Source organism: Platalea leucorodia, assembly GCF_965183815.1.
Source record: "Platalea leucorodia genome assembly, chromosome: 5".
Classification (NCBI taxonomy): domain Eukaryota; kingdom Metazoa; phylum Chordata; class Aves; order Pelecaniformes; family Threskiornithidae; genus Platalea; species Platalea leucorodia.
Window position 1 is genome coordinate 7,961,216 of NC_138827.1, and position 26,205 is coordinate 7,987,420.

A 26,205-nucleotide genomic window follows, 5' to 3' on the forward strand; every position below is an offset into this window, starting at 1 on the left:
TGATCAGATTTAGTATCCAAAAACCCTCTCCTGGGCAGAGAAACGCACTGACTCCACATGGGTGGCTGGGGAAACCCAGCCCATGGCACTGCGTGCTGTGAGCCCTGGTACTGCTGGAGTACTTGGTAGATGAACCAAGGGAAGCGTGCAAGGCCTTCAGCTCCACAACAAGCTCCAAAAGGGAGAGAATGAGGTACTGGTCATCTAGTATTACCTGTTCAGCAGTATTCACACTGTATCTTTTCTTCTGAGATACTGCATCTCATGGGTACCTATACATCTTGTGCTGGGGATACAGGAGAGTTTTCAGAGGACACCACAGTGTTACTGAACATCACCAATGTCAGTATAACTACAGCCCTATGTGAAGAAATTGTGGGTCTCTGCAGTTAATAGCTGCCATGGCCCTGAGGCAAAGGCTCTGTGCTTACTAACCCGCAGCTCTCCCTTAAAGCAGAGGTATTGGTGCCTGTCTTGGCTAGCTCTGTGCTTTCAGAGAAGCTGAGCCTCTGGGGCTCCAGGGCAGACCCTTCAGCCCCATTAGAATATTTTTAAATGTTCATCTAGTAGCTCTTTAAACCGGAAAGAGCTGTAGGTTGTAGTATTCGCTTTAAATCACATCTGAATTTCAAATGTAGAGAAGTGAGGAAGGCAGAAGGATCTGTAAGGTTCCCTCCAGCTCCAAGCGTTGTCCAGCAAACTCCTGCACCTCTGCATCCAGCATCCAGCCAGGAAAGGCCAGCGAGGTGCTATTTTGTGATTGGATTCCTGTCCTTCTGGAATTGCTCTGTTTTCCTGTCTGGTACTTACTGCTTTCTAGACAAAGCCAATGTAACCGGCAGCATTTTCTGCTAGCACAGTCCTAGAGCACTCTTCCTCCTCCCCCTCCCGTGGCTCCTTTGCAGCCCCCACCTGTACCAGACTACATTATCCCAGCCCTCTGCCTCCTTGAAGAAGCTGCCAGTAGCAATACCATAAAATCAGCAAATACCTATGTGCCAGAGAATAAATTTAAGTCTGTTTAAACACATTTTTGTGTGACTTAATCTATTTTTAAGCCCAGGACTCCCACTAATGCTATATATTAAAACTCTTTGCTGTCTCCAGAATATATTTCATTGACTGGCTGGCATCTGGCATTAGCCATTCAGGAAAAACTCAGAGTAAGCAATTGTAGCTTTTTTAGGTCAGCACTTAAGGTGCAGGAGCTGCTGGTATCAGCAAGAGGAGAGCTTGAATCCTGATAGATCACAGGGCTTTTTTCTATGACCTGAACACCAGGACTACAGGGTAACCTCTTGCCAGGTCTGCACAGCTCACTGAACAGCCACACAGGGAAAACCACAAGCGTTAGTCACACTAGGCAGTTATCAGCTTAGCAGAGAAGCTGGAAATATTTTGCAAAAGCTACGAAAAAAGAATTTTTCTCCCCCATACTAGGCTGCCTGCAGTTTCCCTTTCAAAGCCACATCATGCAGTAACATCAAGAAGAGGCATCTGATTTAAAGCCAAACGCCTTTTACTGAAAAGACTGTTAATATTTCTGTTTTTCAAAAAAAACAAACTCTGAATTCATTAATTATTCTGAGCGACGTGGGAGAGGATTAGAGGATATGCACGTTCTCTTATTACTTTTTGAGCCATTTCAGCCTCACGTCCATGCATGGAAGCTGCAGTATTGTGTCATACAGATCAGTATCGTATCATACAGATCCCTCTGTCTGAACTGAGCGAATTGAAAATAAGCCAGGAGAAGGAAAGCCACTGCTGAGATTCTTGCTATTTGAATGTAAAGCATCACCTAACTAGAGAGGGAAGTCATTTGCATGATGATGGAAAACGCACTCCTGGTTAGGTGAGCTATTTTGCCTGACCGAACAGCAGCAGCCTGATGCGTGGGACTGGAAGAAGGCAGAGGAGGAGGTTTGCAGCAAGGTATCGCTTGCCCGTAGCTCGTCAGTGCAGATCTCAGCCTCCTAATTCAAAGGGAAGGGCACCCCCAGCCTTGCTGGAGAGTAAAAATATCTCAGCAGGCAGTCAGCAAAGTTGAAGCCTGCATCTCTCTAACTGCTGCTGCCTTTGGGAGCTGATGGAAGAGGTTTCTGACAATATTATGTCAACAAAGCACCATCTAGTGGTTATGGCACCCAGGGCTTCCCTGCTGGACTAGATGCTGCGCACACCACCAAGCTTCGCCCCGCTCGCAGCAGTGAGATGCTGAAACACTGCTCCGGAGCCCACGCCACCCCTCTGTCCAGGAACGCTGAGCCCGTGGAGGAGGCTGCTCCCCAGACCCGTGGGTTTCTTTGGTGTAAAACACTATAGTTATTGCCTCTTGCCTGTGCCTCCTTGGTCCTGTCATTGTCTTGTCTTCCCTTTCTTCTGCCTGTGCCGGCTGCAGGCAGGGTGAGGGTGCTCAGTGGGCAAAGGGATGCAGGTTAGGCAGCAGGCTTGTGCAAGCTGGGTGCGGGCAGGTTTGGGTGGGAGAGAAGGATGCTGTTGCATTGCCAGGCATAGACCGCAATCTGGTAACTCAGGCAAAGAGCACCTTGAAATGCATCAGTGCATGCGGCTGAGCCATGGCTTGACTCTGCCGTATCCAAAGTCCTGCGTTACAATCTCAGTTTGGACTGCCCCGACCTCGTGCCATATGTCATTTTTTTCACTGCGGACTGAGCACGGTGAAAAGATTCATCAGAATTGGTATCTGCAGCCTTGACTCGAACCTTTGCCCTGCTCGAGGAGAGAGAGCAGCTTGGGATAGACACCCCAATTCCTTCATTAACTGCCATTTTCTCACTGTTGGGGCTTTCCTACCTGATGCGAGGCTGAGACCGGTGCTAGGGCGTGGGAAGCCAGCTGCCCCAGGGCTTGCGTGCACACCACCAACCCCAGCAGCGCTTGCTCCTGCCTGAGGACCTGCCTGGGGTCCAGATCTCCCGCTCAGTGACACAGATGAGCTGAGCCAAGGCAAACTGAGAGTGCGCCAGAGCATCCCTCTCCTTCCCTTAGCCCACCCTGATCTCAGTCTTGGAGCAAAGCAAATCACCAGGTCCCAGTTATCTGCAAAATGGAGTTCCAGGCAGCCAGAGGATTTCCCAAATCCAAGGCACCCATTTGGCTGGACCACCCTGGGTTGTCGCTCTCATGCCACCTTGGTCCCGTGTGACAGCACTGCCAGAGCTCTGGGCTCTGAGCGGAAAGGATGCCCTGCCGTTCCTCAGGGATCTGCAGCAGGGTCAGATCTTGCCCTGCACATTAGTTGGTGTTTAAACCTAGGGAGTTTTCCAAAAAGTAGGCACCAGCCCTAAAAGCGTCTCAAGTGCTGAGCGCATCATTGGGTTATCGTAAACGGCTAATAAATGCTTACCCCAATGGTAAGGATTTAATCAACACATGCTTCATCTTTTCTTGTCCCTGAGCTAGGCGCCCAGGGATGGCGGCTGGCAGGCTGCAGCATTGTGGCTGTAGATGAAAGGTGCCTCTGAAGTTCTTCAAAGCGATTTGTTAGAAAGTGGTGTGTCCTCTTCAGACATGGGCATCGTGTCACGTCCCCAGGCTTGCAGTGCCCACGCCTTTGGCACTTTCAAAGCCTGGCGTTGTCCCTGCTTCAGGTTTGAACCCCCAGGTGTGATACCGGGAGGAAGTCTGTTATTTGCTTTCTTGCTGTGTCGTTGGCAGCTGAAACTTTGAAGCTGGTTAGCAAGTGACGGATGATGACATCTGACAGGCAAAGCTGATGGGAGTCAGTGTTTTCTAGCAGACGCATTTATCTGGCAAGGCAGAGATACCCTGTACTGCAACTGATTTCTTTACTGTGCTAAAGGAGCAAAAGAGAGCGGGATTAAAGGACTCACTGGAATCCTGCTTATGTAATTAAAAAAAATAGGAATCCTGACTTCCAATAAAGAAACTTCATAAATATCTGAGTTTATGTTGGAGCATAAAGTAGTTTGTCAGCATCAAAACTGTGGCTGTCAGCATAGAGGAGTTTTATTCTTCCTGGCAAGGACTTAAGAGTCGCTAACAGCGTGTCCTAGACCGTTGTGAACTACAAGAACAAGCAGTTAGTTCCAACTTGTTTCTTTATCTGCGTGAAGTGTTTCACTCCAGCCTTAGCATGCCCCCGAGAAATCAGTGTTTGATTTTGAAAACCATTCATGCTGCTGTCGACCTTCAGTTGCTCCCTCCTGTTACAAGCCCACTGTTGGCTTTGCCTTGTGAAATAGTCATTCGGGTGAGAAACCCCCCCTGGTCTCGTCTGACTTGAGAACTGTTTTGCCGCATATCCTGTAACTTTGAGCTTTATCTGATGGGCTTTGAAGCAGTGCCTTACCAAAGGCTCGTAGGAGGTCGCAGGTACGGTGCGGTAAGTTGTGTTTCCGCTGCTGGTTGTTACAGAACCACTGTCAGGGCACCTAGGGAGCTTTTTAGTAAGGTTCTTCCCACTCACACATCCGATTGAGTGGTTACGCTTGTCAGAAAGCTGCGTCTGTAAACCCAGGTTGTGATGTGTGGGCTGCCTGTCAGAGGTTGCCTCAGTCTCCTTGGATAATGCATGGAGACTCTTGCTAATGGTGGCTCAAAAAGCAGGTACAGAGACCTGAGCAGCTCCGTGCGGTGGCAGCAAGGCTGCACAGGCTTGGGTTGAGCATTAGGAAATTTTCTGCAGGAGGGTGGCACAGGCTGTGACGGGTCTCCAGAGGGGTGGTGGATCCCCATCTTGAAGGTTTTCAAGATCTGGCTGGACTAAGCCGGGCCTGACCCAAGGATTGGCAGCAGTGCTGCTGTGAGTGGGAGGTGGGACTAGGAACCCCTTTCACCACTCTGCTGTCATTCTCTGATTGTCCTCATGTTTCTTGCAGGAAGAAGAAGGTGAAGATGCAGATATCTCTTCTGGTCCCTTGGTCATTAGCCACAAGATGCCTTCTGCCCAAGCCTTTCATCACTTTGCTCCTCGTTACTCTGAGATGGGCTGCGCTGGGATGCAGATGAGAGATGCCCATGAAGAAAACCCAGAAAGCATCCTCGATGAACACGTACAGCGTGTGATGAAAACACCAGGCTGCCAGTCTCCAGGACCTGGCCGCCACTCTCCTAAGCCACGGTCCCCGGAAAGCGGCCACTTAGGAAAGCTGTCAGGGACACTAGGAACAATTCCTCCAGGGCATGGCAAGCACACAACAAAATCAGGAATGAAACTGGATGCAGCTAACTTATACCACCACAAACACGTCTACCACCACATCCATCACCACAGCGTGATGAAACCAAAAGAGCAGATCGAGGCCGAGGCCACGCAGCGAGTGCAGAACAGCTTTGCTTGGAATGTAGATTCACATAACTATGCAACAAAGTCACGAAACTACACTGAAAACTTGGGCATGGCCCCTGTCCCCATGGACTCTTTAGGCTACAGGTGAGTCAAGGTAACACCCAAGGGGTGTCCCAGAGCTGTGGCTTCTCTAGGAAGCTCTTTCATAAACGGGCTGTAGCATGTCGGTGAAACAGTGGCTGAACCACATTTTCTTGTGAAAGCCTATGCCGGCACATGGTTTGAGGGCCTCCCACTGCTCTTCCCCTTCAGAAGCAGATATGCCCCCTGATAACCCCTATAGACCCCTTTTCATCTCTGCGATCTGGTGCTGAAATACACCCTCTAACCAGGATTTTTAATGGCATTGATTATAAAGTAGGTTTTCTGCTCCTTAAAGCAGTGGGGTGCTTAGAAGTTGTAGATGCTGGCCTACTTCCCCATGCATCAGGAGTTGCTAAGTATAGGGCAGTGTCTTGGGGTCTGGGTAACAGAAACCGGTCTCTTAAGGTGTTTATGAGAGGACAAAAAAGCTCTCCTTGTTGCAAGGCCTAACCCATTCACCAGAAGGCCTCCTTTCTTTTGCTGATGGACACTGCAGTGCTGCTGTGGCATCGTGTCCCAAGGGGACGTTCTCCAGGGTAGGGGACCCTCTGCCCAGAAAAGACATTTTGCTGCCTTACAGGCTTTTGTCCAGCTTCCCTTGGCCATTTGAATTCCTCCATCCCCTCTGTGCTGAGGGGAGAGGGCGAAGCTCCTTGTCTGCTGCAGTGGGTTTTGCTAGTCCTGTTACTGGATGACTGCAAAGGTGAGAGCAGAGCTCAGGGCTGCCCAGGATAAAGGATGGTGATGGAGCGGCCACAGGGGAGAGCTGTGCGGGCTCCCCAAGGCTGTGGGTTTGGGGTGTTGCTTTGCAGCGTGACAGAGGTGAGATATGTAGTGAAGGCAAGCGGCTGGGTCTGCAGTGGGCAGGACCAGCTTGCCAGGGTGGTAGGAGGGAGGCAGAGCACAGAGGCAGCCAAAGCAAACTGCTCTCCAGGGAGGGAGAAACACTTAAATCTGCCCTGTTTCTATGGGGAAAGAGTTGTTGCTTCAACAGAGCATGAGCATGGCCATGCTGTGTCAGCCCAAAGCCCCATCTAGACACAGGACTTCTCTCTAGCCCCAACTACAGCATATATTTAAGGGAATTATAAGAGGGCACATTCAGAGCTGTCCTTCCTCTGGCACAAACTCCCAGTTCCTGACAGTCCCCAAGTTAGGAGCTTCACAAGACAAGAGTCTGCATCCGAATGGTCTTGTTTGGCAACCAGCAGTCACTTGCAGTGGCTTGTCTGGCTCCTTGTTGAACACAGCGGGGCTGCTATCCCCCAGCCCTCCACGGCTGTGTCTGGGGGTTGAGTACAACCTGCAGAAAAAAGGCTTTTTTTTTGTTTGCACTGAAGCTGCTGCTGGAGAATTTCATTTGATACTCACTAGTCCTCATGTGGGGAGAAGCAGAGAAGAAGTTGTCAGTCTGCCCTGCCTTTGTAGATCTTCAGCAACCCCTTTCCAGGTTTTTTCTCCCCAAAATCAGCAAAGCTGTCCAGGGGCCTGTTACTGTTCTGTGGTGTTAAGGTTATTTTTCCTATGTGTGTGTTAGTGAACATGCAGAAGCAGAAGTAGGGAGGTCCTGTGGAGTAAAGCAGGTGGGTGATTAGGATGGTGAGGGTCCCATGAAATTACAGTCTGTAGCAATGACAGGCCAGCACAGGTGAATTCTGCGTGGACTCATGGGCATGGGGCTACCCGGCTGGGCACGTGGGCATGGACGTGGGCAAGGAGCGGTGGGGTTTCTGTAGGAGCCTTTGCTGCAGCCGTAAGCATAGCCAGAGTGTCAGCTACTGCCTGTGTCCGTCTGGCTGTGGTGTTTGAGGTGGCTGGGCTTCCCAGTGCACGAGAGCCCGCGGAAGGCAGCCCACCCAGCTAGGATGTGGTCTTCCACCATGATATGAAGCCTTAGTTCAAATCAGGGTGAGAAGCGAATGCTGGGCTTGGCAAATCGGCAGTTTGGGGTGTGAGTGAATCTGGGGGGTGATGGGAAGGGCTCAGGTTCCGAGCAGTGGTCTGGGCGTGGAGAGGCAGCCCACGGATTGCAGCACCACGATGAACCTCCTGCTCTGAGCAAAGAGCCAGGGGTTTAACACAACCCTTCATGTGGCAAGAGATCTGCTGGGCTTTTTGCCACATTGCTGTGGCTCATTTGGCCAGAGGAGAAGCTCCCTTTCCCTGCAGGTGGCTGGATGGAGAAGCCTGCTGTGCCCAAGTCTGGCCGGTCTTGCTCTTAGCATCAACTGCGGCATGGTTGGTTTGAGCTGTGGTAGAGCCAGGGGGCTGTGGAAGGCAGCCAGGGCCACGTCTGCACCGCAGGCAGCACCAGACCCCAGCAGGGCTGAATATGTCTGGAGACAGACCTGTCCATCCTCTGCCGCAGTCTGCGGTGGTTTGGCTTAGGCAAAGCGCTAATGTCTCAAGCTTTGTTCTTGCAGTGGGAAAGCAAGTCTGCTCTCAAAAAGAAATGTTAAGAAGACCGATTCAGGGAAAAGTGATGGTGCCAGCTATGAGATGCCAGGATCTCCTGAAGACGTGGAGAGAAACCAGAAGATCCTTCAGTGGATCATAGAAGGAGAGAAGGAGATCAGCAGGCATAAGAAAACAAACCATGGGTAAGGGCTGGCAGAGCGAGGGATCTTCACACTGTTGTATTGCATCCCCTGCACAAGGCATGTGTGTCTAGGCTGTCCAGCAGTCTGCCTTGTTCCTGGAGATCTCAGGAAGACAAGAATCCACCAAGCACAACGGTTTAGACCCTTTGGAGACTGAGGATTGTTCGGGGGCTCTAAGGGCAGTTTTTTTCTGAAGAATGACTCGTGGCCATGGTGGGGAGGTTGCAGCCCCAGGGGAATCTCACAAATTGCTGCTGTGGTTCCAAGGTGGATAACGCAGCACACAGCAGGCAGTATTTTTTCTTTAAGCATTTTCTGGATGTAAATGCCTGTTACTCCTGCAAGGCGCTGATAGAACCGTTGGACCTGCTGCACTGGCGCCATTGGTCCTGAATAAGCAGTTTAGCACGGCTCAGGGTTGCCCAGCATTTCAGCTTGCTGGGAGCATCCTCTGGGATGGCCTCGCCTGCCTAGAGTGGAGCCAAGGACATGACTGGCTCAGGAATCTCTCTGGAGTCAAGCAGATCTCCTGCAGGCTCGGATCCTTAATCACAGTCTGGTCAGTCCCTGGCAAAAAACAGTGCTTGCCAGCTCTTGACAAGAGGGATCTGGGGTCTCGTCCCCTCTGATGCAGCTGCTCTGATGGCTGAGTGGTGAAACTGCTGGTGGCTTCTTGTCTTGCTTGATGGTAGAGGCCAGGGTGGGTTGCACGGCAGGCAGCTGGGGCCGAGCGTCAGAGCTATGGTCAGTGCAAGGCCACCGTGAAGTTAGGCAGCAGGTTCTGCTGCTGGAGCTGGGGAAGGATGAGCACATTCCTGCAACATCCCCTTCCCTGGAGATGTCGACCAGCGGTTCATGGAGAGGCTCCCAGCCTGGGAATGTTGACAGCACATTGGAGGGCATCTTCTGGGGGAACGTCACAAATGGTGGAGCTGCCTTTTGCTGGTTTTATTTTTGGGTATTGTGGACTTGATGAGAGCCTTTAAACAGATCTGTAGGCTTTGTGTCAGGGTTGGCTTGCTCACCCTAGTGTCTCAGGACTTGCCATCCTGAAATCTTCTCTAGAGGTGGATGGTGCTCCCCTGTCCCTTGGAAGCCATGCTGTAAGGAGCTTCCCAGTGGTGACCGTGTCCAGCTGCAGAAGCAGCAGGTCCTTCTAGCAGTGACTGTGTGCCTGTCCAAAGCGGCTCAGCAGTCTGTGTAAAACCTTTGTGTTTGTGTGTAGCTCTTCAGGTGCTAAGAAGCAGCTGTCCCATGATACGGTCCGACCCCTCTCCATCGAGCGACCTGTTGCAGTGCATCCGTGGGTCAGTGCCCAGCTCCGGAATGCTGTCCAGCCTTCTCACCCCTTCATCCAAGATCCTACCATGCCGCCCAATCCAGCCCCCAACCCTCTCACCCAGCTGGAAGAAGCTCGCAGGAGGTTGGAAGAGGAGGAAAAGAGGGCTGGAAAACTCCCTCTTAAACAAAGGTACGGCGATAGGGTCTGGTTGTGCATAGGAGGGAAGGAGGGGACTGCTTTGAAGGTGGTCAGCTGAGGGAGATGTCCACTGCTCTCTGCTCTGGTATCCAGCTCCCAGCACCAACTGGGTGGAGGCACATGCAGAGAGGTCAGAGAAATTTGCCTCAGTCTCTCTGACATGGTGGTGCAAATGCCAAAACCCACCTTGAAGGCCTGGGCTTGTAGTTTGTGGATGGAGAGGCTGAAAATGCTCCTGGAAGGGTGGGGAAGGGGCTGCTGGGAGTTTGCGGAGGAGCTGGGCAGGGGGAGCTTGTCTAGAAGAGGCATGGTACGGGAGAGCTCTCTCCCCCAGTGCTTGCTGACTCTCCGCTTGTTCACACTTGCACGATGATTTCAAAGGTTGGTGCAGAAGCAGAATTCAGCAGGATGCAGCACAATTAAGTGCAGAAGAAGAATGTGTATTTGCTCTTTATGTACATCTCCCGCAGTTTTCTGGCAAAGGCTGCTCGTGCCATCTGGATAGGAGCACTGCACTGTAGTCCCGCTGCAGCAGCACTGACTCACTGCACGGCCCTATCCAAGTCGCTGCATCTTTTCGTGACTCAGCTTAATGCCTGTTGCAGAGCTAATTCTCTTGCTCCTCTGTTATCTTTCAGGGAAGATTATTTGCAAGGCACAGACGAAAAGTGTTTTGGAAGTGCTAGATAATTACTGTTAACAGCTAAAAGCACTTTGTCCATTAAAAACCTTTCACAATGGGAATTACATGTAGTCACTCCAGTGCTTTATAGCTGTCTTCTGAAAACTTGAAACTTTGGCATCTGACTCTTAAAAACAAGACTGTAATTTAAGAAAGAAGCTCTTTTAATTGTCGAGCTCCAATTATTTTTGCTTGCAGTGACCATGTAGCAGACTTCTGCATATTTATGTCAGAGCATTGATTGAAAGGCAGGTAATTAGAGGGCTCTCCCAAGTCAGGTTAAGCCAAGTTTATTTGATCTACTTATCAGTTGGTGTAATTGAATGGGGTTTATTAGTAGAGTCGTACGTTTATAGGTGTACTAAATTCATGCACCTTCCCCCGAAATGTCTAGATGCAGATACAGACTTTGGAAACACCAGCCTGGGCTATATGTATATACAATTAATACTCTAATAATAATTTGGCATGTATTGTAAGCATAGCTTTTGTAGGAACCCCATGGCATTGTGGTAAATGCCGTGCAGACCAGTGGGAAGACAGGCTGAGCAGTCCCAATGCTGAGCTGCTCTGCTTACGCTGCCTCCCCGCGAGGTCCAGCTCTTCTCCCGGTGATGCAGGGATCCCCCCGACCTGCCCCATGCATGGAAAACCAGGGAGCCGTGTTCGCCGTGGGGAGGAACTGCTCGTGAAAAGCAAATGTGCCCGTGTCCAGTAGCAAGCAAGAATGGATGCAGCAGTCCCCAGGGAGCCAGGGGTTTCTGGATGTTGAAATCTCTCTGCTGCGTTGTGGCAGGATTGAGTGCTCCAGCTGAAGCACTCCTTGAGCTAGCACCTTTTCAGAGAGCTCCTGCTGTGGTTAGCACAGCAGCCTGCCTGAAAATAGACCCCAAGTCTCTTCTGAGAGAGGCTGCCCAAAGCTGGTTGGGGAGCTAAGGAGAAACAGAGAGGGGATTTAATGTGAAAACACCATTTATTTCAGTCGGGAGCTCTGGAGAGCTCTGGGAAATTGGAGCATGTGTCCAGGTTCATCAGCAGCCTTGGGGAAGCCACAGGGCAGGGGAGGTGGAGGTGAGCCTGGAGGTGTCCTTGAGGCACAGGCGTGAGCTGGCCACGGGATGAGAGTGCACCGTGCCAGCTTTGTACAGCCAAGGTGACCTTGCCGGCACGGTTACCTGGCTCACCAGCCGCTCTCCGCTGGCACAGCCCTCGCCAGCAGTCGCCTTCCCCAGCTAACTGCCCGCTGCTCTGGCTGGGGGTGCCAGCAGCCCCGCTCCCACCCCAGCACTGCCCCGCTAGGAATAAAGGAGGCACCTGCAGTGCCTGTACTGGGAATCATAAATATTCTTCCAGAAATCACACTTCTATTGCAGAAAAAGCCTTTCCCTCCCTATTCTGCAGCATTTGGAGGGACATTGATCTCCAAGATAGCTACTTGGCTGCTGCTAGCAAGCAATGCAGGATTAAGTGACCAGTACTGAATGACCTGCAGATCCAGCGTGCCCAGCATTGGTGTCCCAGTGACCATCAGGTTTCTTCCATGTACGGCCAGGTTTTGAGCCACTTTCTGTAGCTCAATGTCACAGTTCACTTACGTTCACAGCTGGATGAAGTAATTCGTACCAGCTCTTCAGAGAAAAGATTTTTGCAAGCAGCAAGAACATTAGCATGAGCTTGGTTTGGAATGAATTGGGTTGGGCCAAGCCTGGAAGAGGAGCAGAGCTGGCTGCTGGGACACTTCCCAAGGTAACATCTGCTGGGTGCATTTCAGGCTTTCCAAAGCTCTCCAGCCCCAGGGCTGAGCTGGAGTGAGCTGGGCCCTTCACCTCTGCGTCACAGCGAGGTTGGATTGGTGCTCTGACCCAGACTTGGTTTCCCTAGCGCTGGGTTATACAGCTGAAAAATCACGGTGGGTAGTGAAGTGCAGATGCAATAGGTCAGATGAGTGCTGCCGTTCCCTTGCTGGATAACATTTCGTGTATGTGACACATGCAGCAAAGGGAGCTGATCCCAGAAGAGGTGGGGTGGTGGTACCTGGCTATGTGTCTGGGTCACACTGCCACCCAGGAGATGGGTGCAGGTGGAAGCTTTAATGAGACAGAGCTCAGACACGGTCTGGTGGCCTGTTTGGATAAGTCGTGGTCTCGGGAGATCTCTTGGCAGTGACGAAAGCTGAGACAGTTGTATTGTCTTGCTCTCCTGAGAGAAACTCTTGGAAAATTACATTTTCAGTGATTCTTTATTCATCAGCCCTCCTTCAGCCTGCTAGAGATTGATGGCTGCGTTTCAGGATGCATGCGTACCCTGCTCCTGGCTGGCCAGTGCTGCTGCCCAGCCTTGTTCAGCCCCAGGAGCTCGGAGGCACCGCAGCCATCCACCTCTGCTTTGATTTATAGCAAAAGCAGGGGATCCAAAACCACGGGGGTTGTTTTTAACTCTAGCTCTGTGAAGCAGTGCAGAGTTTCTGCTTTCGGGCATCGTTTCAGGCATCACTTTTGGGCACATCTCTGCTCTGGAAAGAGGTGAGCGCTGGAGCTAGGCTGAGCACATTCAGAAACGGCCTTTCAGGGATGAATTACATGGCAGGAGGAGGAAGGATTCCAGCCACCGGCATGGTCCCCCTCTTGCTTCTACTGTGGCAGAGCTCAGTGGGGGGGTCCTCTCCATCTCCCCCAGCGAAGGAGAACGGCAGCCCTGGGGGAACCGGCGTTGCTGGACATGTAGCTGTGTCCCCAGGTGCCAGGTCCCCGGGCGTGCAGCAGCTCTCTTAGTCACGACTTGTTTCTAGCAGGATTAAGAGAAGCTTAGGGACTTTGAGGTTTTCCAAACCCCTTCAATTAACTTCTGGCTCACAGGGTTCATAGAATTTGCCTGAATTTATGACCCATTTTTCCTTTAAATGCCTCTTTTTTTTTTTTCCAAGGATGATTCAATTCTTTAATGTTTTTCTAGCTAAAGGGCATCCTGTGCTTTGATATGGCAATGGGAGAGGCTCCAAGAGCTCTGCTGGCACCAGGAGTGGACCCTTCCCTCTCAGGATGCTGCGTCTTCTCCAAGGGTCTCCCAGGCAGAGCAGGCACCAGGAGGGTTGTTCAGTTGAACTTTAGACCTCTCGTGCCTTTAGAAAGAGGTGAAAAGATTGTGTTTGGTCTCGGTTTGCAATGCCGATGTTTATGTGGGCATGCCATTAAAAAGGTGCTCTGCGCGCAAGCCAACGTTTAAAGGTTAGGGTCAGAGCCATTTCCAAAACTGCGATTACCTCATGTGCTTGGCAAATTCTGTTTTTTATAGCAACTTTCCAGTCATGTAAATACAAAATCATCTTTTTTATCCAGCGTGCTTTTTAAATAATTTTTTAAAGCTGCCGAATTTTTTTTATGTGACTTTGAAAGAGAAGACTGCCTCTGGCTGAGACCACACATGCCAAGTTACCAATTTATGTAGGCTGCTGCAATGTTTGTGCAGCATTTATGGCACCCTAGATGAAAGGCTCTACAGAAGGGCAAAGTACCCTGATTTTTGTTATTGCTACTTTTGTCTACCTCTGAAAATGGAGTTAGGGCTGGGCTGATGTTTTCGGTCTAGTGATGGCACCACATAGCAGAACCCCGGTGTGTGGGCTGGAAGCAGAGACCAGACAAACATCCTGAGAGTCAGAAAAACACGGGCGATTTAAAGTCACTGAGGTTTTGGGGATGGCGGCTACCTTGCCACCCTGCGCAGACAGGATGGGCAGCGAAGCCTCTGGGCCGTGTCCCACTGGGAGCTCCATCCCCTCCAGCCTCTATCTGTGCTGAGAGAGGTGCCCAGGGGAGCCGCGGGGAGCAGGAGCGGTCCTGTCTGCGCAGCCCTGCAGATGTAGGTCAGCAGAAAGCCGTGCTGAGCTATTTTGGCCACGACAGCAGTAATACAGAGTGGTCTGAGCAGTGTTTGCGTTATCGTCGCCAAGCGCGCATCCAGCCCTGCGTGCTCAGTGTGTACCAGGAGCGTGCTGATGGTGACCTGGGGCTGCTGCCGTGGACTTGGGGTGCTCTGCCTTGCCTGGAGCTTACCAATGACTTCCTGAGCCAGCAGTGCTGCGGGAAGCGCCATCCCCTCTCGAAGCCCGGGGATGGGTTTCTTCAGCACGAAGGGGCTGAGCTAGAACCTGCACCCTCCTTGTAGCTACCGTCTGGCCCCCTCCAGCCTTTCCAAGTGCTGTTTACTCCTTCACCGGCCTCGGCATGTGGCTGCGTGCCAAGAGGGCTGGTGGTTGGAGCAAAGGATGCTCCTGAGGGCCCTGGATGTTAATTCAGCATCTCCATCCAGGCTCTGTAGATACGGGCTGTTGGGCCTGCCCACGCTGGCAGGTGGGCTGATACTCAGCAGGTCGCTTGTATTTTTGCACAGCAGGTTGAAGCCCCAGAAGAGACCAGGCAGTGGCGCGTCCCAGCCATGCGAGAACATCGTGGTCGCTTACTACTTCTGCGGAGAACCGATCCCTTACCGCACCCTCGTCAAAGGGCGCGTGGTAACGCTGGGACAGTTCAAGGAGCTGCTGACCAAGAAAGGGAACTACAGGTAAGGGCTGCTCCCCATGTATGGTATGGTGCCAGCAGACTGTCAGTGACCCCTGGCAGATGCCGCTGCCAGGATGCAGCGGTGTTGCCCCCTCCAAGGTGAAGGAGCATGGTGGAGGTAGGTCAGGGGGGCTCCTAGAGCCTTCCAGGAGGGCTCCCACAGGTGGGATGTGGTGGGGATGTGGCAGCACGGCCCAGGCGCCTTGGCTGTTGAAGAGGCAGGTTACAGGGATGAGGGAGATTGGGTTTTGTAGCAGAAATGTCCTACATGGCAGTTTGCACCTTCAACAGAAGCTGCTGTGCTGCCCTGCAGCACCCTGCAGGGTGCTGGGCTGGTGAGGACCAGCATCAGCCAGTGCTCAGTGATGCTGTGGGAAACCCTCCAATTTCCAGAGCCATTTCAGCTCCTCCCAGAGTTTTCTACAGTGAGGACAGGGGGCTGGGTCCTGCCAGAGTCCCAAAGCAGCCAGGCGTGGGGCATGTAGCTTTCCAAGTTCCCCCTTCCAAGTAGGAGCTGCCATGGGAAAGCCTGCCTAGAGGTGCTCCACCAACATGGGTGCCTCCAGCCCCTGCTTTTGAGAGAGCTGTGAATGGGCTTGGATTCAGGGCTGGAGCTCCTGAACGTGCCAGCATGGGTCCTGACCACTCTTTTTTGCTCACTGGGTGAGGCCAGGGGCAGAAATGTGGCCCCAGTTGCCTCCACATCTGGGGGACCTGCTCCCCATGCACCCCGAGCTGAGTGCCATGGAAGGGCTGTACCCGGGTTTGGAGACCATGGTGCCCTCATGACCATTCACCTGCTTTTTTTCCTCTCTGCCCCCATGTTTCTGGTTTTTCAGGTATTACTTTAAGAAAGTGAGTGACGAGTTCGACTGTGGTGTGGTCTTCGAGGAGGTGCGGGAGGATGACACCATCCTGCCCATCTTCGAAGAGAAGATCATTGGGAAGGTGGAAAAGATCGACTAAGCTCCAGGGCTGCCGAGGCGTGAGGACAGGACTGTGAAAGACTCTGGGACCGGAGGAGAGGGCCTGGGGCGAACGCTGGCGGTGCTACTGCCACTGGCGCCGGGCGAGCCCAGGGCAGAGGGCAGCAGCCTGCTCCGGCACGGACCTGGGCAAGCTCCAGGTTGCCAGTGGACGCCGTTTCACCCCACGAACCTGCCAGTGGGAGCCTGGGCTCCCTCTCCATACCGAATATAAGTGTAATGTAGCATTGTACAGTGCATTAGAAAGTGTAATATGACCTTGTTTACTAAAGCTGCATATTTTTGATATATTGTAATAAAAGGAAAATATTTCCAATGTCACAGTGCTCTTATGTAAATGTAAAACATACAGGTACTGCAGAACTTGCCCAAAGTGTACAGCCATCCGCCAGACTCCGTCTGCTCCTCGCTTTCACAGCACCCTGCCCCGGCCCCCCGGCGTGGATGGCTTCGGAGCGCTGCCGGGGCAGAGCTGCTCTCCCCCGCCGGCGTGGAAGGGGCGGCCCCGCTCCAGAGGGGCTGTGGTCCCAGCTCACCTCCGAAGATTATTGAGCCATTTGGAACGAGTCGCTCGCTCACCTCCCTGGCAGTCTCAGCTGCTGGACGTGGTAGGATGTTTTTTTTCCTCCTGAGCTTTCTTGCAACCGAGTAAATCCCCGAGGGATGGAAGGGTTGGTGCCAGCTCTTGGGGCTGGGGGCTTCCTGCGGCGCAAGGACCGGCTCGGAGCCGGGGCAGCAGGCTGGGTGCTGGCATCCCACAGCCTGCACGCTCGTCCTCTGCTCTGTGCACCTCTGTAGAAGGGTTCGCTTCCCAGGAGGGTGCTGCAGTTGTGCAGAGGGCTGGTGCCCCTGTGCCTGGCGCAGATGTGCCCAGGCCCCTGGTGCCGAGCTCTGGCTGTGGTCAGGGGACTCTTTTTAGAAGAAACATAACAGGGGAGGGAACTGATTAGGTACTAAAGCTGGGGACAAAAAATGTCTTTTTATGAGTCCCGCATCTTTTGTCAGCTTCTGTGTCTCAGGGGATGCAGCATGAGGGCACTGCAGCCCACTGCCGAGAGCAAGGGGGGTTGTTGATGCCAGTCTGTGGGGCTCGTGTAGGGCCAGGTCACCCAGCGGGGCAGCCGGCACCCTGGGAAGCCTCCTGGGCTTACTCGGACACAAGAAAGCTGGGGGCTGTGCCGGTGCTCCCACCACCCTGCCCTCGGCCCTGCCTGTCCCACAGCCCGGGCCCTGCCCTGCTCCAGCGGCTGCAGCTCTGTGCCAGCTCCTTCGGAGACCAGCCCTCACCCACCCACGGAAACCGGGGTGGCCCCTGAAGCTGGGGGGCTTCCATGTCTGCGCTCGCCCTGCCTGGTGCTGCTCTTGGCCGCGGTGGCACGTTGGAGCTGCCAGGGACCCTGTGCACTGCGCTGGGATGCGACTCAGCCTGTTGTATATGTCACCGAGTGCCTTTAAAACACGGTTCTGTGACTTGCCTACACACTACGTGAAGTCCAGCAAAACCTGCAATTGTTTTCAGCCCGGGAACAGCGTTACGAGCATTTTTCCTCCCTGTTTTTTTAAGTTCTAATGGTGTTGTGTCTGATGAGGTTGTTAACATGCCTGGGATTGATGACTCCCCCTTTTTTTCTCAGGGGGTCCCCTGTAAATATGTAAAGCGGACGCGCAACCCTGGCCATGTCTCCTCTGCATTCTCATGTGCTGACTTGTACAATGATCTTTTCAAAGGTACTTGGATAAAACGAAATAAAACCCCACGTCCCATCGCCTGCTGGTTTCTTCCTTCCCCACGGAGCAGACACCTGGGCCCCCGGCAGCCGGCTGGGGTGGCCGGAGGATGGGACGGGCCAGGCGAAGGGCCGTGCTCTGGCCCGCGGGCTTGGGCACGTGGCGGGGCTGGGGCAGCCGTGGGCTCCCTCGGGGGGTGGCTGGGCAGGTCCTGGCCCCGGGGGACGAAGGAGTTGCCCCTGGGGGAATCCCCCAGGGTCTGGGAGCAGCATCCCCAGGGGAGAGGGGACGGTGCCAGGGGTTGGGATGCCGGGGGGTTCCAGAGGCTGCGAGCCAGGCCTGAGGAGCGTGTGGAGCCCTGCCTTGGGCTCTTCTTGCCTTCCCCAGATGTGACAGCAGCTCCTGGGGCTCCCCTGGGGGTGGTACGCGATTGTGGAGCCCAGGCCTAGGGCGGGAGGGCTGCCTGGGAGCCACAAAGGCGAGACCTTGGCTGGTCCCACATCACCTGCACCCCTGCAGCCCAGCAGGAGGGCCAGCATGGAAAGCGCCAGGCTTGCCCCAGGGCCATGTCCTCTGCAGCCTTGGCCACCCCATGTCATCGCAGGGCTGCCAGGATTTGCGCCATGGCATGCCCGGGGCCGTGCCGGCTCAGCACCCCTGGGGAGGCAGAGGGCCCCTTGCAGCACCCCCCTGGCCCTGCTGTGTCCCCAAGACACATGGGTGCTCCTGAGACACGCGGGGGAGCCGCAGACACAGAGCAGAGCCTGCATCATTTCCAGGTCATTTATAGCACAAGCCCAAGCGGGACAGGGCTCACAGCTCATCCCGGGTTTCGGCTGTCCCGAGCGGACTTGGCTCCTCCCTGTCTGTGCTGTTCTCGGGGGTCTTGGGCACCTGGAGAAGGCAGCAGTGAGGCACGGATGGACACACCCCCCCTGCCTGTCCCCATCCCACAGGATCCGTCCCCCTGCCCAGCAAAGGCTGGGAGCTGCCCTGGGGTGGGTGGGGGTCCCTGGGGTGGGGGGACCTCACTCACCGCAGGCGGCTCCTCGGGCAGCGTCCCCCCATTTTCCAGGAACTTGGAGAAGGTCTCCACATCTCGCGCGCTCTTGTACTCAACCATCTGGAGCCGTGGGATGGAAAGAAGAGGAGTGACCCTGTCCCCCGGGTGCTGGCAGAGACGGGGTGGCTCCACGAGTGCCCCCACCTACCTTCCTCCCCGGCCCTGCGGGGAAGTAGTGCAGGGTGGGGAAGCCATTGATAGTGATGTTCTCCAGCTCGTTGGCCATGGCATCCAACTCGGCGATGACGATGTCCTCATGGTCCTTGTAGCGCTCGCCCAGCTCCTCCCAGGCAGCTGCCATCGCCTGGCAGTGGGAGCACCACGGCGCGTCTGCGGGACAGGCGCGGTGCCGGCGTACAAGCCGAGGGATGGGGGCCAGGGTGCAGCATCGCCCAGGTGAGGGGTTGGGGACAGGGCTGGGGGCTGTCGCGGTGGGGGGCTGAGCCCTGTGCAGAGCTCGGGGAGGGCCATGGGAGGCCCCGGCACTTACAGAACTTGACGAAGACGTTCTTGGTCTCATCGAATGCCACTTGCTCGAAGGTCTTCCCCACCAGGACTTTAACAGGCCGCGTGTCCCAGTCCTCAGGGGGCTCTGCGCTCAGCAGGTGGGGCTGTGGGGACAGCCAGGACGGCTCAGCCCGGGGTGAGCAGTGCCAGGGCCCCATGGGGCACAGTGCCAGACAGGGATGGGGGGCCCCCAGCCTGCAGCTGGGGGTGCTCCTGTGCTGCCTTTTGGACCACCTCTTCCACCATCCCAGTTCTGTGTGTCTCCACATCAACAGTCTCCTGCCTCCTTTCCCATAACAACCCCCCAAATCCTCAGGTCTGGCAGCACAAGCACCAGTGAGCAGGTGGCACAACTCCCATCATTAGGCTTCAGAGTTAACAGCCCACCGCTCACCACAGAAACATCCTTGGTACTGACTGGCACGGTGCTGCATCCCTCACCTTCACCTTGCCGTCCAGCACTGCCTGGATGAAGGTGCGTATGGCCATGTCCGAGAAGGTGTCCTGGTCCATCCGGTACTTGCGGTTGTTCTCCATCTTGACTAGGCGCAGGGTGGGGGCATCGGCAGGCGTCAGGCCAAAGAAGGGCAGGACATCAGCACCATACCCGGTCACGTCCACCACCACGAAGAGCACCTGGGTTGGGGACATGCAGCACTGATGCTGGGGTGCCCCATTGCTACCCCCCCCCCCCATGTCCCCGCCATGGGACCACCCCACCTTGCCCCGGAAGGCGCCGGCAGCCGCACGGAAGCCATCTCGCAGCGTCAGCTGTGCCGACGACGACTTGTTGAGGAAGAGCAGCATGTGGTGGGGGATCCTGGCACTGAAGATCTGATTGGAGGTCTGGGGAGCAGGAGGAGGATGAGGGCCGGGGACCATGGCCCTCGCAGGGATGGGGACAGGGCTGTGGCCGGGCCGTACCTCGTTGGTGAACTCCATCACCAGCTCCAGGCTGTGGACGCGGAGCAGCTGGGTGAGCTCAGCCGCATCCAGCCCCTGCACTGGGTCCACGGGGAAGTCTGTCCGTCCCTCGTCAAACTGCTGGGGCAGGGGCTGGTGAGGGCTGGGAGCGGGGGGGAACCAGGATGGCCCCGCCACCCCCACCACCACCCCCTCACCTTCTTGAAGAGGCAGATGGTGTCAGCTGACAGCCCGTATGCCTGGAAGAGCTCGGCCGCCTCGGCCACACCAAACGGCATGTCCACCACCTCGCTGGCCACATCGTAAAACGCCTGGGCCGCCTCACTCTCCAGGTCCTGTGGGGCCACCCCATGAGTGGCCACAGCCATGGCCACAGCCCAGCTCTGGCCCCTGCCTGCCCCAGCCCACCTTGAAGAAGCCGACGACCACCAAGTCCTGGGAGCTGACAAAGTCGGCAGCGGCATCGGTGTCCTGCAGCAGCGTGGCGCTGGGGCCGGACCGACGCTGCATCCAGCGCACGATGCCTTCAGCGTCCATGCGGCCTGGCACACGGAGCTGTCACCCTGGCCACCCCCACCAGGCGGCCACCCCCACCGTGCCACCAGCCCACGCACCTGCCACCACCACTGCGGCACTGCCTGCCATCAGCCCATGCACCATCACCATGCTGTCACCTGCCCACCATCACCACCCTGCAAACCCCATCAGCACAGTGCCACCCCTCTCACCATCACCCCTTGCCAGCCATCCTTGCTCCCCAGCCCACCCCAGCACCCATCACAGTGTTCCCCCATGATGGGTGCCATGGCCATCGCACGGCACTGCAGCCCTACCGGTGTAGGCGACAGGGTGGGTGCGGTTGCCGTCACGGAAGAGCTTGAGCGTGGGGTAGGAGGTGATGCCGAACTCACTGGCCAGGGCCACCTGCGCTGTGGCGTCCACCTTGCCCAGCCACGCCGGGCTGGACTCGTTCCTCAGCGTGGCAGCCGCCTGGGCAAAGGCGGGGGCCAACCGCTGGCAATGCCCGCACCATGGCGCATCTGTGGGCAGGGGACAGCGTCGATGGTGGGGACAGCTTTGGTGTGTCCCTGGTCCTTAGGGTGGGCTTGATGGGTGGCCAGGGCACAAAATGGCTGCATGAGCTTGCTGGGCTCCAGTGTCCCCTGTGCCATGGTCCATGTCCCCCACATCGACCATGTGTCCCAGCCCGATGTCCCCTGCCATGTCCCATGCCCCTGCTACACATCCCCCACCCCATGCCTCTGCCTGTGTCCCTGCCCCATGTCCCTGCCCTGTCATGTGCCATGCCCTGCGCCCCTGCCCCTCTGAGCCACAGCCTTAACCCTGCCTGCACCCATGCCCCTGCCCCATTCCCACCACCCCCCTGTGGCCCGTCCTGCACCCGTGTCTCTGCCTGTGCCCCTGCCCATGCCACTGCCCACGCCCCTGCCCACGTATCTGCTTCTGCCCACGCCTACACCCATGCCCCTGGCCCGTACCCCTGCCAATATTCTGTGCCCCATCCCCCTGCCCACACCCATCCCCACGTATGCCCCTGCCCATACCCCTGCCCGCACTCCTGCCTGCATCCGGGGGACACTTACAGAACTCCACCAGCAGCAGCCGGTGCTCACTCAGGGCACGGGCGAAGTTGTGCTCATGGAGCACCAGGACACCATCCTCCTCCTTGAGCTCATCTGACGGCAGGTCATCCTCCTCCTCCTCCTCTGCCACCACCTCCCCATCCTCCTCCTCGCCCCCCGATGCCGGGCCCAGCCAGGCCAGCGACAGCACCAGCAGCCAAACCAGCCGGGCCCCGCAGCCCTGCATGGTGCCGTCGCCAAAGCCAGCACCCAGGGGGAGAGGACCCAGATAAGGGCCCCCGGGGCGGGTGGTGCCAGTCCCCTGGGGCTCGTGGCCCTCCGCTACTGGCTGCTCGGCACTGCCGATAAGGCAGCGGGACCAGGTGGCTGTTTTCCAGCCGCCTGTCCCTGCCAGCGGGATGGGGACAGGGACAGAGAAGACAGGCAGAACGGGCATGGACACACCACTAAGAGACCAGTCTGTAGGGTTTAATGGCGATGGAAGAGCACAGCCTGCGACCAGGCGGGCAGCTAGGCACAGCACCACCACGGCAGGGTCACGGCCCTGGCCCCAGCGATGGGGACGCTGCGGGGACCAGGTGGGCATCGATATTTAAAAAAAAACAGCAATTAAAAATAACTTTGGTTGCGAAGACCACAACTGTGGGCACCCGCTCGCTAACGGACTGCCCCCACCCTTCATACAACCCGGGCAAGCGTGGCAGTGCCGGCAAGGTGTCCCCTGGGATGGCAGGCACTGCGTCCCCGAGCTGGCAGGGGGGAACCGGGGTGCAGGTGGGGGGGGTCAGTCCTCCCAGGCCTTCTTTATGCAGAGGCCCCACTCCCAGGAGAGATGCTCCATCTTGTCATCGTCGGTGACGAGGGAGCGGACGCGGTAGGAGCCCCGTGCCAGCCAGCCCCGCGGTGCCTCCTCCGCCGGTGTCACCACCTCGTACTCCTCGGCCCGCGGTGCGTAGCTGCCCACCATGAAGACGTCGCGGTCCACTGGGCGAGAAGAGGAGAGGGGAGACGGGTGAGCCGGGCCAGCGCGGCACAGCCCCCCCCACCGCCACTCCAGCCCCCCAACCCCACTCACCGGGCCGGCCCCGGCGGTAGGTGAGGTGGAGGCACCGCAGCCCGCAGACAATCTCCCTGTTCACCTGTGGGCAGAGGGCAGGGGCACCATGGGTGCTGCCCCACAGCTTCATGTCCCCCACCCTGGGGACCTCTAGCCTTGTGGGGGGGCAGGACCCACCTCTAAAGCCCCATCCTGCGCACCCCCCCAGGATCCAGCTTCTTGGGCAGGATTGGGCACTGAGGAAGATCAAGAGTGGCAGGGACCCCCAAGAGGGGTGGGGACCCCTGGGAGGGGCAGGGACCTCCAGAGACCCCTGGGAAAGGCAGGGACCTAACGTGGCTGAAACCCCCATGAGGGGTAAGGACCCCAGGGTGGCAGGGACCCAGGAGGGCAGGGACCCCAGGGTGGGCAGGGACCCTGAGGGTGAGGGGTGAGGGGCAGAGGCCCCAGGGCAGAAGGGACCCCGGGTGCAGGGACCCTGGGGCAGCAGGGAACCCATGGGTGGCAGGAGGGACCCCGTGGGGAAGGGACACATGGGAAAAGGGACCCATGGGAAGGAGGGACCCCATGGGGCTGGGACACTGGTGTGCGAGGGTAGCAGGGCTGTGCCCAGCCCAGCCAGTGGACACAGGGCACCGTGCACCCGCCTCACCTTGAAGGACACCTTCACCCTGTAGTCCACCCCCTCCTTCAGCACAAAGGCCTGGCCTCGCAGCACCTCCAGGTCTCCTGCGTGAGGAGATGGCTCATGAGCCTGGCACCCCTTCCTCCTCCTCCTCCCATCGGTGCCCCCACCGCTCACCTGTCAAGTCCATGGTGATGGGCCCCGGCGCCTGCTCGCACATCAGGGTGAGCTTCGTCACCTGCACGTTGGGCACGCTGGCATCTAGGGACAAGCGGCACAGCCCTTACCCACCCGCACCCAGCCCACCACCACCGGTACCTGGGGGCTGCCCATGCCCCCTGTAATGGCATGAAGGGCCATGGTGCCCATGGTGGGGGTGTTAGGAGCCGGTGAGAGCCAGCTCAGGCAGGGTGCAGAAGACCGGGGGGGCATCTCAGGCCAGCCCCAACCTTGGCATCAACGCCTTTGGGGTAAGACCAGGTTTCAAAGGGCCCAGCCACAGGTACCTCCCGGGGTGCGATGCTCCCTGGCTTGGGAGCGGGCCAAGGCAGGTGGGGAGTAGGAGGCAGGCAAAGGCATCCCTCAAGGTGGGAGCTGGCCTCGTTGCACCTCAACAGCCCAACCAGCACCCCATCAGCAGCTTGCACCCCCCACCAGCCCACTTGCACCCCGTCAGCCTGCACACACACCATCATGCACACTTCATGCACCCCACTGGTTTGCACCCACCTCACCAGCTTGCACACACCGCCCCCGCCCCCGCCATGCACCCATTGGCCAGCACACCAGGGTGCTGGGCCCGTGGAGCACCCCAGCCTGGCCCAGGCCCCGCAGACACCGAGGGCAGCACCAGGGTGGGGTGGCTGCTGGGGGTGTCATGAGGAGTGGGGGGCACCGTCTGGGCACCAACAGCCATGCCACCCCGGGCCCCGTGGCTGTTTGCTCAGTCTCTGTCATCCTAATGAATTTCCCGGTCCCTTGTAACCGTTCCTATGGAAACTGCAGCGGTGATCCCGTAACCAAGGCAACCGGGGTCCCCGGGCAGCCGTTACCGTGTCGGCAGGGGGATGCCGGGGTCTCCGCGCAGGTGGGGGCCAGAAGCAGCACCCACGGGCGATGCCAGCCGGGACGCGCCCTCCCTGCTGGGGATGCCCCACGGGTGCTGGGGACGCCTGAGCTCCCTGCTGTATCACCCAGCCGGGGTGCCGGGGTGCCAGGGCGCCCAGCCCCAGTGGGCAGCCCCTGGCCTTACCCACGGCAGCAGGGATGGCACCCAGCAGCGCCTGCTTGTACTTCCGCAGGCTCTCGTCCCCCGGGTCCAGCTCCTGGATCTCCCGCAGGCTCTTCTTCTCTGGCGTCTTGTACGCCAGGGCCACGTCGGCATCCTCCTCCTCCTCCAGCGAGAGCGTCACCCCCTCCTTGTCAGCCATGATGTCTGCGGGGGACAGGCAGTGGCAGTCCCCCCGCCGCGGGGACACCCCAGGGGACACCCCCCACCCCGTGACGCACAGGCACTGGTGAGCAGGGGGTGGCTGAGCCGGGGCACGCCAGGGATGGATGTGGGCAATCCCCTGTGGGGGAGCCGAGTTGTCCCCCTGCTCAGGGCCATGGGGATGCCACCAGGCTCCGTGTCCCCAGGGCCCGGTGGCACAGCTGAGACCCGAGGCATTGCTGCCAGCTGCATTTCCGCACGGTCATGGAGCAAGTCAAGCTGGTGCCTACGTGGTGTGCACAGTCCGGGGGGTGTTTGCAGCCCACCACAGCCCGCAGGCACCCTTCACGCCCTGTCACCCGGAGAGGTCCTTGTCACCACCCCGTGGCCCCCTCCAACCCCGCTGGGCAGCCACCAGCCCCACCTCCCACCCCAAACCCAAACTGCCAGCGGCTGCAGGGGAAAGAAAAACAGCTCTGGGGCAAACGGTGGCTCCGGGGGGTGCCAGGCTGTGGGGGGCACAAGGGCAGGCGATGTCCCCACGGCCCCTGACTCTGCCCTGCCCGCTGCATCACCCCCCCACGCCCGCCGCCCTTCTGACTGCAAGCACCGTGCTCCCCGAGGCCCTGGAAACCCCGTCCCCGCGGACACGCGGGGGCACAGCCCGGGGCAGGAGCCACCACGCTCGGCCCCCGGGCCGCAGGGCCACCTGCGCAGGTCCCCGGGGCGCAGAGCGATGGCCCTGCTGCACCTCTGGGCCCCGGCAAAGGCAGAGGCCCTGCACCCCGGGGCGCCCGGCCGTCACGGCAGCGTGCGGCCCCGGCCGCGCTGGCTCCCACCCGGGGATGCGCCCGCCCAGCCCGGCACGGGTGGCAGCCCAGGGGTGCGCGCTGGGTGCCACGGGCCGGGCTGGGAGGGGGCGGGGGGGGGCGGCGGGGTGGTCCCCCCACCCCTGCGGGACGCTCCGGTCCCCCCGGGCCTGGGGTGATGCTCAGTCCTGAACGCAGCCGGGGCCGGGGGTGACGCTCACCTGTTGGGGAGCCGGGGCGATGCTCGCCCCCGGGGCGATGCCCACCCCGCCGCCCGCGGGCGATGCCCGCCCACCCCCGGGGCAGCCGGGCGCTGCCCTCCCGCGCCCGCCGCCGCTCACCTCGGTAGCACAGCGCCAGCCAGAGCAGCTCCAGCAGCTGCCCGCCGGCCTCGCACACATCCAGGCCGAGCATGGCCGGGCCGGGCCCGGCGCCCCCCCTCCCCGGGGCCGGGCGGGGCGGCCGCTGCCGGGGCCCGGGGCGCGGCTCTGCCGGTGGCGGCGGCTCCGCCGGGGCCCGCGGCCGCGCTCCTCCCGCCCGCTGCCGCCGGGCTCGGCGCTGCCGGCTGCTCCGCTGCCGCTCCCCCCCCGGCGCTCCCCGCTGCGCTCCCCGGCGCTGCCCGGCGCGGCCCGGCGGGGCGGCGGCGGCGGCTCCCGCAGACGCGGCGGCTCCGCTGCCCGCCCCCGCCCGCCCCCGCCCCTCGGCGCCGGGCGGCTCCAGCCCCGCTCAT

At 57.9% G+C, this 26,205-nt stretch overlaps 3 protein-coding genes across 4 annotated transcripts in view; 1 reads left to right on the forward strand and 2 right to left on the reverse strand.

Moving 5' to 3' along the window:
• Positions 1–17,483, forward strand: part of AXIN1 (axin 1) — a gene marked incomplete at its 5' end in the record, with an annotated part of 71,884 nt that extends 54,401 nt beyond the window's left edge. Inside the window, 5 exons of one of the 2 annotated variants that reach the window (XM_082312262.1) lie at positions 4,866–5,419; positions 7,843–8,019; positions 9,245–9,490; positions 14,571–14,741; positions 15,580–17,483. In XM_082312262.1, coding sequence (XP_082168388.1) covers positions 4,866–5,419; positions 7,843–8,019; positions 9,245–9,490; positions 14,571–14,741; positions 15,580–15,706 — 1,275 coding nt within the window. In that variant the 3' untranslated portion in view covers positions 15,707–17,483. The remainder of the gene's footprint in view (positions 1–4,865; positions 5,420–7,842; positions 8,020–9,244; positions 9,491–14,570; positions 14,742–15,579) is intronic. The other variant, XM_082312263.1, reaches the window with a different exon arrangement.
• Positions 17,484–18,267: 784 nt separating this feature from the next.
• On the reverse strand, positions 18,268–21,778 carry PDIA2 (protein disulfide isomerase family A member 2; the record flags this gene model as incomplete). Its single annotated transcript, XM_082314003.1, has 11 exons — positions 18,268–18,348; positions 18,491–18,577; positions 18,666–18,847; positions 19,008–19,128; positions 19,466–19,660; positions 19,745–19,870; positions 19,949–20,065; positions 20,146–20,283; positions 20,357–20,490; positions 20,782–20,988; positions 21,553–21,778. The coding sequence occupies 11 exons, from the start codon at positions 21,776–21,778 to the stop codon at positions 18,268–18,270; spliced, it is 1,614 nt and encodes a 537-aa protein (XP_082170129.1).
• A 338-nt stretch (positions 21,779–22,116) lies between these two features.
• Positions 22,117–26,205, reverse strand: ARHGDIG (Rho GDP dissociation inhibitor gamma; the record flags this gene model as incomplete). The annotated part of the gene is given in 7 exon segments (XM_082313263.1): positions 22,117–22,536; positions 22,628–22,691; positions 23,262–23,338; positions 23,412–23,495; positions 24,487–24,669; positions 25,817–25,898; positions 25,900–26,205. Coding segments are annotated over 7 exon segments (996 nt in total). The 3' UTR covers positions 22,117–22,336.